This window comes from Alternaria postmessia (assembly GCF_024291825.1).
Source record: "Alternaria postmessia strain BMP 2775 chromosome Unknown scaffold_115, whole genome shotgun sequence".
NCBI classification, from domain to species: domain Eukaryota; kingdom Fungi; phylum Ascomycota; class Dothideomycetes; order Pleosporales; family Pleosporaceae; genus Alternaria; species Alternaria postmessia.
The window spans coordinates 20,435-38,450 of record NW_026260188.1 but is presented as its reverse complement, the minus strand read 5'-3'; the positions used below and the strand labels follow the sequence as shown (position 1 = coordinate 38,450).

Genomic DNA, 18,016 nt, shown 5'->3' with positions numbered 1-18,016 from the left:
GCGTCAAGCGCCGCAGTCAGCCGAGCCACGGCCGAGTTGCAATGCAGACACCACTTGTAGACGCTGCAAGCATTCGCTGGGGGAGGACTAGCCGGATTATGGACGCTAACTTGCCACTGAATTTAAACTTTTCTCCTGGTCGCTGCGCGTTCGGCTAAGGATGCAGGTCGGCCCTTCTACCTGGACTACCTACGCATTAGGGGTGCTTTTCCCTGTCTTCACGACCGGAACTTCACTTCCTGCCATCCTGCCAAGTTTCACAATAACCTATGAGAAAGATCGGACCGTCCTCCACGACCTGGGCGAGCTTTGACGATAACGCGCTCGAAGCGTTAACAGCGGCAGCGCGACGAACCTCATCATCATCGCATTCCCAATCTTCGATGAGCACGCAAGCATCGGAAGATGATGCGGCGCCCCCTTCACCGCCGTCCACCCGCGCCCCCGTGCCCGCTTATGGTCATTGCAAGGGCTGTCACTATTGCGACACCTTCTGCTTCTTCTTAGGACGTTCTGGTACCGCCTCCCCGGCGTCGCCGTCACTCTCCGCATCGTCCATTTCAGCATCGCTGTCGGAACCGCTGCTTTGATGATCGGAGTCAAATTCCTCACCAACTTCCGACTCCGAGTCTGCTTGGAAGTCTTCATCTACACTTTCGTCATCCTCATCGGCACTACCGCGGTTTGCTGGTGCTCCATCATCGCTGGATGCAAGATCTTCATCTTGAAGAGCAGCTGCCAGAATGGCTCCGGACTGTGTATCACTATGTCAGCCAAGTTTGCGTAAGAGGAAATGATATCACTAACATCGTCTGCCATCTCATTCTTGGTTTTGATACCTTTGGCACGGAAGAAATTCTCGAGTGGCTGTTGCTCCTCCCTACGTATTTGTCAGTTTCAGCGTCTTTAGTCTGAGATTAGTATTACCCACCGGTTGATGTTGGAGAATTGATGCTCAGCCTGGCCGTTCTTCATGCTGAAGGTAATATCAAACGTACGGCTTGCAGCCATAGCTCCACCAACACGCGACATGGTCACAGAGGCGATGTTATCCATGCTGATGTAGGTTGCCGGCTTGGGAATGAACATGAATGCCTTGTCAAGGCAGAACAAGTGACCTTCGTTGGCCTTGATCGAACACTTGACACCCGACTGCTCGTGATGGCTGATGAAGTCTCTGGACGGTCTAGTGATACGCTTTCCGCTGAGACCACGGAAGATGTCCGCTACAACTGTAGCAATGGGAGCTTCGTAGTGGGATTGCAGCTTGTCCTTGTACTTGTCCTCCAACAGATCTCCCTTCATGTTGAGATCAAGGTTGACCTCCTCATCGCGCTTGAACTGCATGACGAGGAAGGGGTATCGCGTCTGACCCTGTCGGAGGGGAGGATCCAGACCAACGGTGATGAGGGTATGCATGTCGTCGGGTTTTGGCAAGACCATGAACTTCTTGACCGAATCGAATTGGATCTTGTAGTCGTATGTCTTACCGCGTAACCGGAACGAGCTTTCGTACATGTCGATATCGAATCGACCTCTGGGCGTGAGATGTAGGATATCCAAAAAGGTAGCAAATGTGTCACCAGCGACTTCGCCAATCTCAGCCTTCTCCATCAGTGTCTCGTAGAATAGGTTGGCAGCATTTGTCTCTTCGACATCTTCAGCGCCAGAGCCCTCTTCGCCGTCTTCTGTCTTCTCCTTCTTCGAGGCTGTACCGGGGATGTAGAAGCGCATCTCGACGAGCTGGTCCCGAGCACCTGCGGACTTCTTGCCTCTGAATCTGGCTCCTCCCAAGTTTCCATTTGCGCCAGCGTCGCCTTCGGCAGGCAGTGAGAAATCGACGGCCACTTCGTTCTTGCCTGCCAGATTTGTGTTGGAGACCTCGGTATAGGGCACTTCGAAGGCAGGGCGGTTGGCGACGTTGAAAGTAAGTTCGGCCTTACCGAAGTCGGCCTTTCCCCAGTTCCAGCCGCGCAGGGCATGCTCCCGGTTATCGAGACCTATGCCGTACCAAGATTTGAAGACCTTGGATACGCGATCAAAATCCTCCTGCTTGAATCCATCGAGTTGTATGACGCCGTCGTTGCGCGAGAGGATCTTGATTTCGTAACCGCGCGCGGCTCGGCTCCACTGCGCTTGTTGGATCTGTGACTGGTCGCAAGTGTAGGTTTCGCCACCGTTTGCAGGCTTCCAGCCAAAGCCCGAGTCTGAAAATCGAGCCGCGCCAGGCTTCCGCGAAAGATTGAGATAGATGTCGTTGAACGCCTCCCTGCACCACGTTAGCTCTGCCATCCAGGCCTGCCGAGAAGCTGGTTTCTTTACATTTTTGCGATCGCGTCAGAATATACAATACGGACAAAGGCGGAGGGTTGCGACAATGGAGAGATGGGGCGGTGACGGTCGAGAGTCGTTGCCGGACAGCTGTTGCTCTCTCACTTCGCAAACGCGCTGTTTTGCTTACGTAAAGACACTAGCTGCCAATCGCACGTGACAGCGCGTCAGTACTTTCGCGTCGTCTGCGAGCAACATCATCCACGTCCATCTTCACTTATTCCCAATGGGTGCAAGAGCCCAGTGGCCGTCTCGGTTCACGATGCTGGCTTGTGGACATGTCACTTCTGGAAGCTGAGACCCTTATCTTTCGGCTAGCACTCAAAGTTTCCAGATCTAAACTCAACACCACGGCTATGTTTCTGATAAACGAAACCTTGGCCTCCTGCTTAGCATTCGTTGCGCGTCCAGCCGCACACTGTTTTGCGCCGCATTGAGACCCTGACCTAAATTAAGCTACCGTAGAGTATACTCGGTCCCACATTACAGCCTCCAATCGGACGGTTACCGGACGCTTGCCCTAATGCGACCACGCATTTGAATCTCCAACGGTCTTAGCAACAACAACCTCGGTCTGCTTCATGCACTAGGCTTCTTCTGTTTGAATACGGCATACGGTGGACGGAAGGTTCCACGGTTTGCTCCGGATCTCCTTGTCAGAATACTCCAGTTATCTCTGGCTATCACTGGTCTCAGGAGCCGGTGAAGTGGTCAGATTCGACAAGGCGTGAACCTATTTCAGAACAGGCGTACATGTCACGAGCTCGACAGTCAAGCATACATTATGGTGTATCCGCTGCCTGTGACGAAAGCTTAATGTAGTCGTGACCCTTCCATGCGACCCTGCAGTAGTTCACGGACTACAGTGTTCCTCTGTCGTACGACATCCTTATCACCATTATATGGTTTGTACGGCATCTCTTCCTGTCTTCCCCGACCCACCCTCTATTGTCTGGCGTATTCTGCAAGAAGAACGTTAGCTTTGGTCTACATACTAAACTCAAACACTTTAACCTTGGAGAGCGGTGAGAGAATGGAAAGAAGCATTTGGAATACACTTTACTCTCGAAATCCCCGAAAAGAATCAGACCATCATTGATCATTCTCAACGTGATTCTAGAATACCATTATCTAGACCCTAGCGCCGTTACACGCCTGGTGGACTAGATGTTTTGAGCTAAAACCAAACGTTGTATGCCGCGATTCCGACCATAGCACACATCTCGTTCGAATCGCCTGTGTGTTGCGCATAAAGTAGTTCTCTCAGCATTTGATAGAACTCCTCGTGAAATCTCCCACGTAACCAAGACGTTAGGATCAACGTGTCCCAATCGGGCGAGTCTGAGTTTGTCTAATGCACCATCCTCATTGTAGTGACGCGTGATCAAGCCATGGACAATCATCGGCGTCAACATGTCTTTTAGACAACTCGATCTTTGCTTAGCTTGCGAAGCAGTAGCGATCGAAGTGAAAGATACTTTCTCATACCCGGGTAATTTGGTGACGCTATGACTGTAGCATACAACAGGAACAAACTTCCGAAACCGTATCATCATTTGGGGAGTCCTGCATACTCATGGCGAGATACCCAGATATCTGGAGGGTCAGGGTAAAAAGGACCCATTTTTCTAGCGGAATGATCAAGCACCCGAAGCCGTCAGGCACTATATCTCGGTCTCGAAACGGATGGGGCGTTGTTATTCCAGAACCTAGAACCTTAATTCGAGGGCCCTCGCACGAGGGCGCTGCGCAGGAGAGTACTGGAAGATAGTTTATCCTCATAGCTGTGCAATTTTATGGTAGATGTGGAGCGCTTACGAGGCGATGCTGAAGGTCGTTGAAGTGTGGACGTTGTCAGAAATTGGTACGTACCGGTGCATGCCTTACTCATCAGTGAGGGGAGGTTTGCTCGGAGCTACCCCGCCACACGATGGCTCAGCTCCCATGCAGCGAGGGGACGACTCCATCATGCCACCATGACGGATAAGAGTGCACAACAGGCAGAGAGCGATTATTTCGCCAACGAGCCGCCGCCAAAAGACCTCAAAACGAACACGACTCTTGCGCGCGAATTCATCACGCGACATGCCGATGAGGGTCGTCGCGTCGTCCTAGTCACTTCGGGTGGCACCACTGTACCTCTAGAACAGCAGACAGTCCGCTACATCGACAACTTCTCTGCCGGTACGCGAGGAGCCACCAGCGCCGAATACTTTCTCCAAAATGGCTATGCCGTCATCTTCCTGCACCGCCAATTCTCGCTCCTGCCCTTTTCGCGGCATTACTCGCACAACACGCGCTCGTTCCTCGATTACATGAAGGAGGAGAACGGACAAGTAGTGGTGAATCAAGAGCACCAGGATCAGATGCTGCGCGTGCTGCGGCAGTACACCGAGGTGAAGCGAGAGAACAAGCTATTGATCTTGTCCTACGTGACTATCACCGAGTACCTGTGGAATCTGCGCGAGGTTGCGCAGCTCATGCGTCCACTTGGGCCGAAAGCCATGTTCTACTTGGCTGCCGCTGTGTCCGACTTTTTTGTGCCACAGGACCGCATGGTTGAGCACAAGATACAGTCAAACGAAGAGTTTCACCAGACCGCGGATGGAACTCGTGGGGGCGATGTAAAGCCACCAGCCGCGCGCACCGAGGGCAAGAGCTTGATCATTGATCTCGAGCCTGTTCCCAAATTCCTCAAACAGCTCGTTGATGGCTGGGCACCCGATGCAATGATCGTAAGCTTCAAGCTGGAGACTGATCCTTCCCTACTGGTCACCAAAGCCAAATACGCGCTGAACAAATACTCGCATCATCTCGTCATCGGAAATTTGCTGCTCACCCGAAAATGGGAAGTCGTGTTCGTGTCAGTTCTAGATGGTGAGAAATGGATACGCGTACCTACTAGCCGCAGAACGAAGAGTTTGTCGGGCATGCCTTCGCTCGTCGGATTAGCTGATCAGAAGACAAGGAGGGATGCTCAGGCGACCGAGTCTATCGCAACAGAGAAAGGGATACCGCAGGGCGAGCCATCGTTGGAAATCGAATCTCTCATCATCCCTGAGATCGAGAAGATGCACACCAAACTCATAGAGCAATCGCAAGCAAAAGCCCAAGCTACATAGCAATCTCACATGCATAAAGAGTAAGCTTTGTACTGCATCAACCACAGCATATATTCCGATACGCTTTAATGCATTGCACGGCTTCTTCCACGTGCTGACTAGGCTTTTACTACACATTACATTGGTTTCCACGCGTTGCTCATTCCAGGATAACCTTCCATTGTGCTGAAGTGTGGCGTACAGTGGCGCCATAGATGACCAGCAACACAGCACCAATACCAACTATGCCAGCAAAGACACCGGCCATAGTACCAAAAGCGTTCACATAACCCGCCTCTTCAACCCATGGCACCACGCCATAGAGAAAGCCAAAAGCCACAATGTTCTTTAGCCCGTTCACCATTAGCAGGACGTCCGAGTTTACCGGCAATGCGCAGTCGCTGACATACGCCATTGTGATCGTCGGCACGGCAGTCAAGGCGAGTGAAATCATGCCATACCCGAAGAAGAGCGATACCCATGATAATTGGTTCTGCACACCGTAACCGAACACGAGACAGCCTGCTGTTGTGATCACGAGTGGGATGGCAACCAGATAGAGCCTGCTTTCTGGCTCGAAGATTCCGAGCATTCTTCGTGTCCGTCGCTTGCACCAGATGTCCACGAGATTGCCTAGCTTCAGTTAGCACACGTTTCATCGTACTTGAACTTGGCTGCTCACCTCCTGCCCAAGCACCAATCAAGTTGCCCACAATACCCGGGATATTGATCAGTCCGTTGATTTGCGGGCTCCGATTGTATGGCGGAGCTTGCAGCACAAACGGATTGAGAATGTTGACCGCGACAGTGAGAACTAAAGAGATGGAGTAGCATAGAAATGCGTATATGACTGCCGGATATACGATCATTGGAAACGGCCTATTTGACGTCAGTACTGCATCTTTAACAAACTCAGCATATAAATACCTTAGAAACATCTTCGGCAGACTCGTGTCTGAAACTCCACTCCATAGGCTCAATTCTTGCTTCCAAGTGTTCTTTGCATGTTGGTGCAGAATTCGGTTGCTAGACTTTGGCCGGAGGTATTTCTCATCTGCCATGACGATCTTATCGCTGCTTGGGCAGATTGCCACACCGACGCCTTTAATCTCTTCACGCGTGTATCGCGTTTCAGGGACAAACAACAGGATGGTGAGAAAGTTCAGCGCCGTCAGAATCACAGCGATCCACTTGTGCCAACGCCAACTGAGGTTCGTTACAATGAAGCCGCAGATGAGCGGTCCCAGAGTGTTGCCTCCTGCGATCGCGTTCATGTAGATGCCCATCTTGCTGCCTCGTTCATGCAAAAAGTACAGGTCGTTGACAGTCGCCGCGCCCAACGCTTCTGTAGAAGATCCTGCAAACGCCGCGATAATGTTGCTCCATAAAAGACTCTGGAACGAATTTGCCATGGCACCCCATACGTAGCATGCGCATAGCAGGGCACTGGCGAATACGAAGACCGGCCTCTTTCCGACGTAATTGGCGACCGGCACCCAGAAGAAGTTGAACGCGCCCAATACCAGAATGGGATATAGGAGCAGATGCGAAGTCTCGTCCATTGACTTGTCGAACTCGATCGAGAGGATGTAGAACGCTGGCGCTAAGCCTCCGATAGCGAAGTTTGTCAAAAACGTGAAGGCGCAAACCGAAGCAAATGCGACATGCTTCTTCCATCGAGGCCAGCGGAGAGGGTCGTTAGGGTCGACCGGCGAAGGCTGCGGGTAGAGAACAATGTCTACTGGCGCGTTCTCATCATACCCAGCTAGAGGCGCACAATCAGCCCCGCAATCAAGTTGACGAAAATTGTAAGAATCGTACCTTGCTGTAGCACCACCGTACCATCCGTCCGATCCAGATCGCGCAGACTGGTGAAGTTGAACCCCATCATGATACCCAAAGACCCCAGGAAACCGGCAGCGAACGCGATCCTTTAGTTCGGGTAAGAGACAGACACCCAGGACCAGAACCAAGCAGTTGCGTCGCTGTCGCTTTTGGGCTTGTTGGGCAACGGCGACATGGAGAGCGCACTGGAGCAGATGATAAACATTGTTGACATTGTGGTCGGACTCAAAGCTATGTATGTGGAGTTCCGTGCATGCGTGCAAGGCAAGATTACGGTCCTCATCAATTGCTAACTTCTCACGCGCTGCAGGAGCCTAACTGTGTTGATATACGATTACTGCAGTGTCCCCGTGTTTGCTTCTTTGGTTGGCTGGATGAAGAAGGTTAGTTTGGGGTCGAGGTCATTGTCCGATGCTGACATGATGAACGTTCATGCAGTGTCGGGGCGTGCGGGGCCGGCTGCAATCCCGTGCCCTCATGTGATCGCCGGCTAGAGTGGATGCTGAATGCGCTCGAGTAGACAAAAGGAACGAACAAGTGCAATGGCAGATGCCGGATTGGGTGACAGTAGCGTACATTTGTGCTGAGACTGCCAGGTGTCTCGGTTGGGCTGGACTGATCAGTCGATGGCAATGTAGATATCGATGTCGAGGTCAACAATCACACTGGAAGCCGTGCGGTTCCCTGTCCCATACACCAACCGTAGTCATCGCGATGCTGTGAGATTGCGTCGCCATGCGTTGACCCATTGCTTTGTCAAGCCTGTGAACGCCCGCAACCTCCTTGGGTCTGTCTGGCGAGAGATGACGAGTAAAGCATGCGAGGTGTTATCGCGATAGCCTAAGTGCTCGAGGGCTGAGCTGAGTTCTTCTCACAGCGCGACGAAAAGCAGCTTGCGTCATATCGGACAGTTATCGATCAATGAGGTGACGCTCCAGGACGAGCCGTGCATCTTGTTGTTGGTCGCGGCGCCATCCCGTCCCGCTTCGCTAATCTGCGCCAAGACCAGCAGCGTGAAAGCCGCGGGGATTTCAAACCTTGGAACCACAACTTCATCCTTCTCCAATGCGTCCCAACTAGTCCAAGACGTTATACTGTGGACTGATCCGGACTTTTCCGCCCACGTTCTCAATTCAGGCTGATGAGGCGATCGTGGTGTGGCTGGTGCTGAGACGCTCGATGACATGAATATGGACGGAACTCGAAGCTGTGCTTCCCAAATGTAACGTTGGACGCCGAGCTGAACATGACAATGACAGGGCAGTATAGACAGATCGAATAAACAATAGGCACATCGATGTGTAAGTTGTCTTTTTCTCGAGGCCACGATGTTCTAGCCCTCGCTCGACTCGTCACGATAGCTCGTTTTTCCCTTCGAGGGTTGCGTCTCGTCTCGAATTAATCGACTGCTCGTTATGAGGGCTTGAACGCCGCTTCGTCATATCTTTCTCCCCAGTAACTTGCGAAACAACGCATACGCAGTGTTTTTTCCTCCACCCTGGGCAGCGAAGGAACCTCGGAACGTACATGGGTACATCGAGTCACATCTCAGTGATGCTGTACGACAACAACGAAATCCAATACGATGCCTAAAACATCCTCTACAGCCGCACAAATGTGCTTAGGTGCCACAGCTTCTCTGCTAAATGATAAGGGCGAATCTAATGCCTGTAGTCCGATTCCCCATGGCGTCCGGCAAGGAGATCACCCGTATCATCAACGCGGGCACTGCACATCATCCCGCATGCGCAGGCATATCGTCAGTGTTAGGGAGCGTTTCTCGGCAGACGCCAATGGCGCCAGTAGCATGCTGACAAGACAGTGCTCCCTTGCTTCTTTTCTTTTCGCCTAAGACCCCTACCACATCGGGAGCACAGTGACGCCTTGCGTCGCACCGCGTGGCGCCTATTGGACCAAGCACATATCGCACGTCCGCTAAGCAGCCACAGAGACGTGGAGATCTATCTGCTACTGCACGCTCATCGAGTGACGATCAATAGTGTACAGCGCTGTCTAATCCGGGGATGCGGCGCAACGTAACGTCTAATCCTAGCCTACACCAAAGTATCTCTATCCCCCGCCACCGCCAGATCTTGGTGTCTTGTTTAGGACGGACCTTTAAGCTGATAAACATCGTGTCTCACCGCTCAAGCCCCGGTACACTGGACTTGTACAAGTATATATCGTATGCGAAACCCAAGCTTTTGTCAGGGTTTCCTCGCATTCATAGGCTTCACTACTCTCTTCCCTCACGCTTGTAGTCAGCTCCAGTATACAGTATAGTTGCGGTATGGCTACCTCAACCATTACTGTCCTTGCGCCAAACGAAGCTGCACCATCCGCAAGAAGCGTGTCGCCTTTCAAACATCCCCGACCATCACCAGGTACACCAGCGAAGACAGCGAACCTCTGGGACAAGTACGAACGGCAGGCCATGGAGACAGCGAGGATGAGAGAGAGGAACACAAAACCGTCACAGCCTCCACCTCTAATGATCCCTAATAGCGGCAAAGGATATCGACCAGAGGAAGGATCACCGATACGGCCAAGTTTCGACTTCAAGTTCAAACGTGGTCATGCCGCAACGCCCTCAACGACAGTGGCTATATGCAAGACGTGCACACTCCCTATCACCTACGCCTCCGGAGTATGCGAAGGGTGTACAAGAACAATTGTCCTACCCTCTGCAACCGGCGAAACCACTCCGCCTCTCAGTCCTGCTGCACGCAACTTTGCCTCTACTGACCTCCAAAAACTTCGCAAAAACTCATTGAACGATGATGTCATCGTTCTCACGTCAACACCATCACGACGAACTTCATATTGCCCACTGCCAGCGCACATCTCAGACTCGTCGTTTCGGCTCTCCGCACTACAGCCACCACCCGATTTTGAGTCGCTCTCAGAACTCGGACGCAGGAGGAAGACATCCCTTACTGATCCCAATGAGCCTTTCCTTCGTCTACAGATTGCGCAGCATTCACATGTACCGCGTTCGGCAATGAACTCCCCTCCCATAACCCCTACATCGCCGCCATGGGCTACGCAGTCTGGACGCTCTACGCGACGTTCCAGTCTCGCAAACCCTCTCTTGTCAACACCAGCATACCCACATGCGCGCACTGATAGCCTGGCATTGTCTGAATACAGCACCCTCTGCCCATACACATCTACCGTAACAACATCCCGACCAAGCTTGAGTCAGGTCGACACAGCATTTGAAAACACGATCAGTGCCTGGGATGATTGGGACAGCGATGGCGAAGACAGACTAGGTCTCTCGGGATGGATGGTTCAGCGCAAGGTCAAGAGTCGCACTAGCAAGAAAGGAAAAGGCAGCATGGACAGCACGGATAGCGACTGTGAAGCGAGGAGACCAAGTACAAGCCCTGAAAAGACACCAAAGCTGGGTCGGAAGAGTACCAGTAAGGAGGATCAGCGCTTGGAGAGGGCCAGGATTGAGGCTGCGGAGAATGCGAGGACGGTAAGGCGGGATCTTGAGCGGCAGGCCGTGAAGAAGAAACCGAGTAGTTTCATCAGGGTGATCAGTTGCGGACGGAGCGACAGCGATGGTTAAGTTTATTCAAACTGCACTATTTTCATTTGTCTTGTTTGAGCATGGTGTTTGGGTTGGGAAATACATGAGGGACGATACCAGGTGTTGGCCAAAAGGTTGGATTTGCGGTTTCGATATACAGCACTACTACAGAGGTTTCTTTCCACACATACCCTACAGTAACTAAGGCCATACAACATGAAGCCTATATAAATGCTAAAGTATAATATTATTAATGACTGGAATCTGATCCCAAGATACTTCTACAATGACTACAAGTTTCTCAAACTCCCCAGCAACTCATTCCCCTCTCTCCACAACCGCGCAATAACAAGATCGTAAAGACCTATCAACGGTCGCACATCACCCGATTCTTATTCCTTGGACCCAATCAGCCTGTCACCGCCAACCTCTCTTTTCATTCACGGTATTCTTGAGCGCCAACACACTCCTCTCCCACCGCCAAACGCCCTCGCTGCACATTCCCGCGCACTGACATCCTTATGCGTTGAAAAACGTTGTGATGACCAAGCGCTGGGTCACCGCCGGGCTACTCGCATATTCTACCTGTTACCGGGTGATCAGGCGGGAGCGCGCGGCTGGATCTGCTTGGCTTGGATGTGTAGGCGCTTAGCTAGGTAGGGGTAGGCGAGGATGTTGTGGAATGCGCTGATGCGGGATGTGACTGGGGACACGAGGTAGGGGTTCTACGCTGGATATCACGTGGTAAGGTGATGAGCGCACAGTGGGCTAGAATGGAGTATGAACAAGTAGGTTTGTGGCTAAACAGAAGCAGTGAGATATCAATAGCTCAACACCTGAGTAGCGCAAACCAACGTCATAAATGTAGTCTTCTGTAAAAACACTTACCTAGCATACAACCAACTGTCCTTTCGTGCAGACACAGAACCCGTGTACCAGTCACACTTCCACCAGTCTACACGTCGCACCATCAGACCCTCCCCAGTAGGAGCCGAAGTCGTGGGCATCTGATCCATTTTGTGGTCTGTGAGATGCGGACGCGGTGGCTTCAATTGTGCGGCGGCTTCTTCGCAATCATGCCTGCAATTAATCCTCGATTAGACGCGATGCTGAGTATGTAACGTCTCGCAAGGCTGAGGGGTTGTAGGCGAGTGTCACACAGGCTTCGGTTGGGCGGTCTAGTATCCTCCAGCCTTTTCACATTGAGGGTGTTTGGGGATGGCTCATGGGGTTTTTGGGAAATGCCATGGTAGTGATGGTTGTAAAAGCAGGAGTCTGATCGGTATTTGAATAGTTCGTCGAATATTGTCGTCAGGACCGATGATATATCGTACACAAGGTAAAGACTAGGACAAACTAGAGGCAATGCGACTGCACAACTCCGAAATGGCTGATTTGCTCTTTCGCGTCTTACGTGGCGGTGTGGACGCGCGTTGGGCGTAGTCCACGTCAAGTTCGTGCGTTACAGGTGGCGGATGCATCTATGATCGTTTTGAGTATGGCAATGCACCTGTCAGCTGCCAGTCATCAGGGGCAGAATGTCAGCCGTGTCGAATATACAACCGATGTGATGGTGGAGACAGTGCGACATGACTTGGTACCTTGCAGGATTTGGTTTCGAAGTCAGCCTACATGCGCAAATGGAAGGTTAGATGCATATCATTAGATAGCTTATCACTCTTCATATGCGACCACGGAATGCGACCACGGAGGTGATTTGGCTGTGAATTGTCAGGGTTGACATGTTGTAGTCGGCGAGTGCACCATGTTGAGCTCAGGTTCAATTTTATTTCCGTTTCCTGAAGACCTTACAGGTGGCCATACTTTGAGATGATTTTTTGTGGTGCTGATGCACTGTGCGCCAGGTATGTGCAAGAGCTGCAAGCTAGGGAAGGGTTTTGATGGAATCATGCCAGCTTCGCATAAGCCGATGGAGTGAACTTTGTACTGCTCAGGTGGAAGCAGATAGTGACGAATGATACGGAAGGCCCTCACAGTTGTCTTCGATGCCGCTTTATCCGAGTTACAATATTGGTATCGGTAGTAGAAGCATACCGACCTTCTGTGCGAAGCACTCGTTCTGATTTGACCGCGCCGCCGATCCGAGTCGTTTGCCAACCACTGCACCATCCATACTGCTTTTGCAAAGTCGGCAGAAAAAATTACGTCACAACCACAATCGATACGAGGCGGATATCACGATCTCGTAAAGCTGAAGTCCAAGTGATGGTTGTTGGCAGCAAGCTCATGCAAGCTCAGAGCTAGTCGCAAGCCATTCAATAGTTTGGGTTCCAGCGTCGACGGACTGGGGCTATCGCAACCGATGCTTCGACGGACAGAAAGGCACTCGAACTACCGAAAACCACATGGCATGCGGGAATAAAAGTCGCGGAGACGCGGAACCCCGACGCATGAAAACAAGATGAAATGAACATGTTTGGGCCGTTGTACGAAATCGGTTAAGCTGCCTGGTTTGGCGAGTTGGATCTGCAGCGTCTTGAATGTGATACATACCAAGGGAAAACAAGACAAAAACAATCGGTATATGGCAAACATGACAGCAAAGCTCGGCTGTCGGCACACGTCTGGGGGATTTCCAAATTGAAATGAGGGGTGTTGGCGATGGTTGCAAAGGTGGTGGCGGTGTTGGAGGGAGGCCGGGGCGGGGTGGCTGCACGCCTTGGTGAGCTTGGTGAGGAGGGCTGGTAGGGGCGGTCAAATATCCAACCATCGGTGTTGCTCCGGCATTGGCAGTAGGCAAAAGGCGCGATACCTGAAGCACGGTGAGTGAGATTGAAATTGGCAGATGGCGTGAGCGTCTCTCGTGATCTGCTACCAGGCAATTTCCTTACGAACTGCTCATATCCCGATACGCGGACGGGGAGAGGTGGACTTGATCTACTTGCATCATAGTTGCGTGCAACCGACCGTCTGGATGTTACCAAAGCTTGTCACGTTGTGCCGTCTCTGGGTCGCGCGGCAGGGTCGTGATAGCGATGGTCCACTTGTTGAGCTAGAAGGATGGCCGGCGTGTGTGGGAATACGGGAGCGTCCAGGGTTTCCAGAAGGCCCGTCGGAAGGCGTGGATACCGGCAACTTTGAGGGGCGTCAGCAGGGTGAGATTTTGGAGGTTTGTTTCCAACGTTTGAGTGTTTGCTCGGCGGAAGGTTTCTTTGACGTAACCTTCAGCAAAAGTCTTGGACTTGTCTTGGTACTGCAGGACATGTTGGTCGTGCCTTTCCCCTGACGCAGAATAAAGCCCTGTCACGCTAGCCCGAAGTGATGAATCTGTGGGGAGCCACGCAGCACGTGTTGCCATTTCGGGCAAAGAACGTCCCCAGGCGTGCCGTGGATGCAATCTCTTCGACGCCATGCGGCCGACTCGCGAAGCTTATCTGGCGTTAGCAAAGGCTTGAGTACTTCCGTCGGCTTGGTGACAGCGCTTCAACGTTGCCAGGACGATCCTTCGCTGGCGTCGACGTGGTCCCTGAGCATCGTGTGCCTCACCAATAGCCTCACTGTTGCGGCCCACCTTTACGAGGGCACATGTAGGCGTGCAGCGTGCCTACTCCCCCGCCCACAAGGTCGCATCAGGCCCAGCGCATGCCGATTGCCGTCTTCCCCTCTGGCGGTGCATTGGGAGCCAGTCCTTGCGCCCAGAAATAGAAGTTCGAGTAGGCCAATCCCCGCGCCGATCTTGCCGCACAGGGCTGGCATTGGCTGACAGGGTGGAGATTGCCGCTCGTGCCCCTTAGGGCTGCCCTGGAGCAATACCGTTACTGGTCGAAGCGTCCAATGTGTGCCTGAATTTTCCTTTTCCAGTCGCAAATGGCCGAGGCGATGACTAGCACAGCTGAACGGCCCTCGTATACGCGCTTTCTACACAGGTACTTGAATCTGGGCGCGCCCGCTTCTGCTCTCCTCACCTCTATCGCTGTAGGCGCACTTCAAGCACCTTGCCTTCAGCACTTCACTCTTTACCCATCTCTCGACAGCTGTCACTCGTTTCCAGCTGCCTTGACATCATACAACCAACCCTCTAGTAATACTTAATTTGTTTTCGCTAGGTACGTACTTTCCATCTGAGCGTTCTCGCTACCACGCGGGGCTCCCTGCCGCCTGCCAAAAATACGTCGCTGTGCATGCTGGTGTTAGCCTCTTTTTTGCAACACCAACCTCGCGACACGACGACCATCTGCCCGCCCTCAAAAACAACTACATAACTGTCCTTGCGTCGCCCCCTATCATCAATGCCATTCATCACCTTCACCTACATATACCCTTGTAATCATCATTCTAGAACAGCATCTCGAATGATCACCGGCCCCAATCGCTGGCTTACACTCTCTTTTATCACCACACTCGTTTCTAATCACTTTAACAGGTGAACCCTCACAATGAAGGCATCACTTATCGGCCTCGGCGCCCTCGCCGGTTTGGCCAGCGCAAACATCAACTTCGAATGGGTTAACCCCAACTGCTCCAGCACCGACACCTACAACAAGTGCTTGACTGGCCAGCACTGCGGCGACTACGAAATCTGCGTACCGGACCTCAAGAGCGAGTACTCCAAGCTCGTCTCTCGATCCCAGCTACGTGTCGTCCCCGCCAAGAGGCAGGCTGCCAAGTACTCTACGGACGGAAAGTGCGGTCCTGCTAACGGCAACCTGCTTTGCGACCCCAAGAGCACAGTCTACTCCGGCACATGCTGCTCCGAGTACGGATGGTGTGGAAGCACACCTGCTCACTGCGGAACCGGCTGCTCTTCTGGCTGCAACGGCGCGGGCGGTGTTACCACCATCCCCCAGCCCACAAAGGCTGCCACTTCCGGTGCTGCTAAGCCCAGGGCTGACGGTCGCTGCGGAAAGGACTTTGGCGGCTCTACATGCGATGCCAACGGTGCTTTCGGTGGATGCTGCTCATCTTACGGCTACTGCGGTACCACTGACGGTCACTGCCTTGCCGCCAACGGATGCCAGAACGGATGCAAGGACACAACTCCTTCCAAGGGCCAACCCGCTAACGGCAACCCTGCCCCTGTCTCCAGCCGTCCTCCTTCGTCGACTACTTCTGGCGAGCCAGTTCTTGGTAAGCCCACGACTGCTGCTGCCGCGAAGCCCACCGGTGTCGCCACTACTGACGGCAGCTGTGGTGCCAAGTTCGGAAACACTGTCTGCGGTAACTGGGCCCAGGGTAGCTGCTGCTCCATGTACGGCTACTGTGGTAATACCACCGCTCACTGCGGTGAGGGTTGCCAGAACGGTCCTTGTGTCAACGCCCCCAGCGTTCCTGCTCCTGCTGCCAGCCCTGCTCCTCGCGCCGCCAAGCCAGGTAGCATCGCGCTTAAGGGTCGCTCCGGTGTGCCTGCTATGCACGCTGGTCTGATGCCCAACGGCAAGGTCGTCTTCCTTGACAAGGTCGAGAACTACACTGAACTCAAGCTCGCCAATGGCCAGTACGCTTACTCTTCTGAGTGGGACCCCAGCACCGGCAAGCTCACCCCCTTGGCTTACAAGACCAACGCTTTCTGCTCTGGTGGTATCTTCCTTGCTGATGGCCGTTTCGCTTCTCTCGGTGGTAACGCTCCTCTTGACTTCATTGACCCCACTGTTGGCGATGGTTTCCGCGGTATCCGTCTCCTCAAGCGCTCCTCTTCCGATGCCTCCCTCGACGGACAAGCCTGGAACGAGCCCGGTACCCAGCTTGACACTCCCCGCTGGTACGCTTCCGTCCAGATCATGCCCAACGACCAAATCTTTGTCGCATCTGGATCCAAGAACGGTCTTGACCCCTCAAAGCCCGAGAACAACAACCCCACCTACGAGATGCTCAACGCCGACGGTACTCCTCAGGGAACCAGCTTCAACATGGAGATCCTCAGCAAGAACCAGCCCTACTACATGTACCCCTTCATGCACTTGATGAAGGATGGCAACCTCTTCGTTCAGGTTTCCAAGTCTGCTGAGATCTTCAAGGTCGAGACTGGAACTGTCGTCCGCATGCTTCCTGACCTTCCCGGTACTTACCGTACCTACCCCAACACTGGTGGATCCGTCATGCTTCCTCTCTCCTCTGCCAACGACTACAACCCCGACATCATCATCTGCGGTGGTGGCCCTTACCAGGACATCACCGCCCCTGCTGACCCATCTTGCGGTCGCATCAGGCCTCTCGATGCCGACCCAGAGTGGGAGATGGACTCTATGCCCGAGGGCCGTGGTATGGTTGAGGGAACTCTCCTCCCCGACGGTACCGTCGTCTGGGTCAACGGTGCTCAAGAAGGTGCCCAAGGTTTCGGTGTTGCCCAGGACCCCGCCCTCGAGGTCCTTCTCTACGACCCCAACCAGCCCAAGGGCAAGCGCTTCACCACCGGCCCTGCCTCCACCATTGCTCGTCTCTACCACAGTGTCGCTCTCCTCCTTCTCGATGGTACCCTCCTGATCTCTGGATCCAACCCCGTCGAGCAGCCCATCCTCACCCCTGACGCCAAGAACCCCTTCGTCACTGAGTTCCGCAACGAGATCTACACACCCCCTTACCTCCAGGGCAACCCCACTCGTCCCTCCGCTGTCCAGATCTCGTCCAAGAACCTCAAGGTCGCCTCGACCTTCAACATCAAGTTCACTGCTCCTGCCAACGCTAAGAACGTCAAGATCTCTCTCTACTACGGTGGATTCGTTACCCACTCCGTCCACATGGGTCACCGCATGATCTTCCTTGACAACACCGGCTTCAAGGCTGGTGCCACCGCCCAGAGCTTGACTGTCACCATGCCTCCTAACAAGGCTATTGCGCCTGCCGGTCCTTACGTCATCTACGTCGTTGTCGATGGTGTTCCGGCCATGGGTCAGTTCGTCCAGGTTTCATAGACGATGAACTAGGAAATAAGGGACTGAAGGGAAATGTACCTGATGCGATAATATTTCTTCTATCATCATTCACGTGTGTATTTTCGCATCTGTGCAGTGGTGTGTGCGTGGAAGGCTATTGATAATTAGCGATTGCATTTGTCTCTTCTATAGAATAAAGAATTTTTAAGTTCATAATGGTGTCTTCTTCTGTGATGTTTAGCGTGTTTTGTTTATTGGTATAGCCTGGCAAATACTTGGTACTATAACGACACTTTTAGCGGGTCCCATGTTTACCACTTGATGTTGACATGGTCTCGATGCAAAGCCAAACACTCCACCTACACCTTCAC

General features: G+C 52.9%; 5 protein-coding genes across 5 annotated transcripts; 3 read left to right on the top strand and 2 right to left on the bottom strand.

The window, feature by feature from the left end:
* Positions 1-478: 478 nt before the first annotated feature.
* POB3 (FACT complex subunit) lies at positions 479-3,110 on the bottom strand (the record flags this gene model as incomplete). Its single annotated transcript, XM_051736417.1, has 5 exons — positions 479-754; positions 808-880; positions 932-2,269; positions 2,323-2,421; positions 3,085-3,110. The coding sequence occupies 5 exons, from the start codon at positions 3,108-3,110 to the stop codon at positions 479-481; spliced, it is 1,812 nt and encodes a 603-aa protein (XP_051583828.1).
* A 1,197-nt stretch (positions 3,111-4,307) lies between these two features.
* On the top strand, positions 4,308-5,453 carry J4E82_010200 (uncharacterized protein; the record flags this gene model as incomplete). The annotated part of the gene is made up of 1 exon (XM_051736416.1): positions 4,308-5,453. The coding sequence occupies one exon, from the start codon at positions 4,308-4,310 to the stop codon at positions 5,451-5,453; it is 1,146 nt and encodes a 381-aa protein (XP_051583827.1).
* A 139-nt stretch (positions 5,454-5,592) lies between these two features.
* Positions 5,593-7,320, bottom strand: J4E82_010199 (uncharacterized protein; the record flags this gene model as incomplete). Its single annotated transcript, XM_051736415.1, has 4 exons — positions 5,593-6,065; positions 6,115-6,311; positions 6,360-7,197; positions 7,254-7,320. The coding sequence occupies 4 exons, from the start codon at positions 7,318-7,320 to the stop codon at positions 5,593-5,595; spliced, it is 1,575 nt and encodes a 524-aa protein (XP_051583826.1).
* Positions 7,321-9,567: 2,247 nt separating this feature from the next.
* J4E82_010198 (uncharacterized protein) lies at positions 9,568-10,854 on the top strand (the record flags this gene model as incomplete). The annotated part of the gene is made up of 1 exon (XM_051736414.1): positions 9,568-10,854. The coding sequence occupies one exon, from the start codon at positions 9,568-9,570 to the stop codon at positions 10,852-10,854; it is 1,287 nt and encodes a 428-aa protein (XP_051583825.1).
* Positions 10,855-15,212: 4,358 nt separating this feature from the next.
* J4E82_010197 (uncharacterized protein) lies at positions 15,213-17,684 on the top strand (the record flags this gene model as incomplete). Its single annotated transcript, XM_051736413.1, has 1 exon — positions 15,213-17,684. One exon carries the CDS (start codon positions 15,213-15,215, stop codon positions 17,682-17,684), a length of 2,472 nt encoding a protein of 823 aa, XP_051583824.1.
* Between the last annotated feature and the right edge of the window lie 332 nt (positions 17,685-18,016).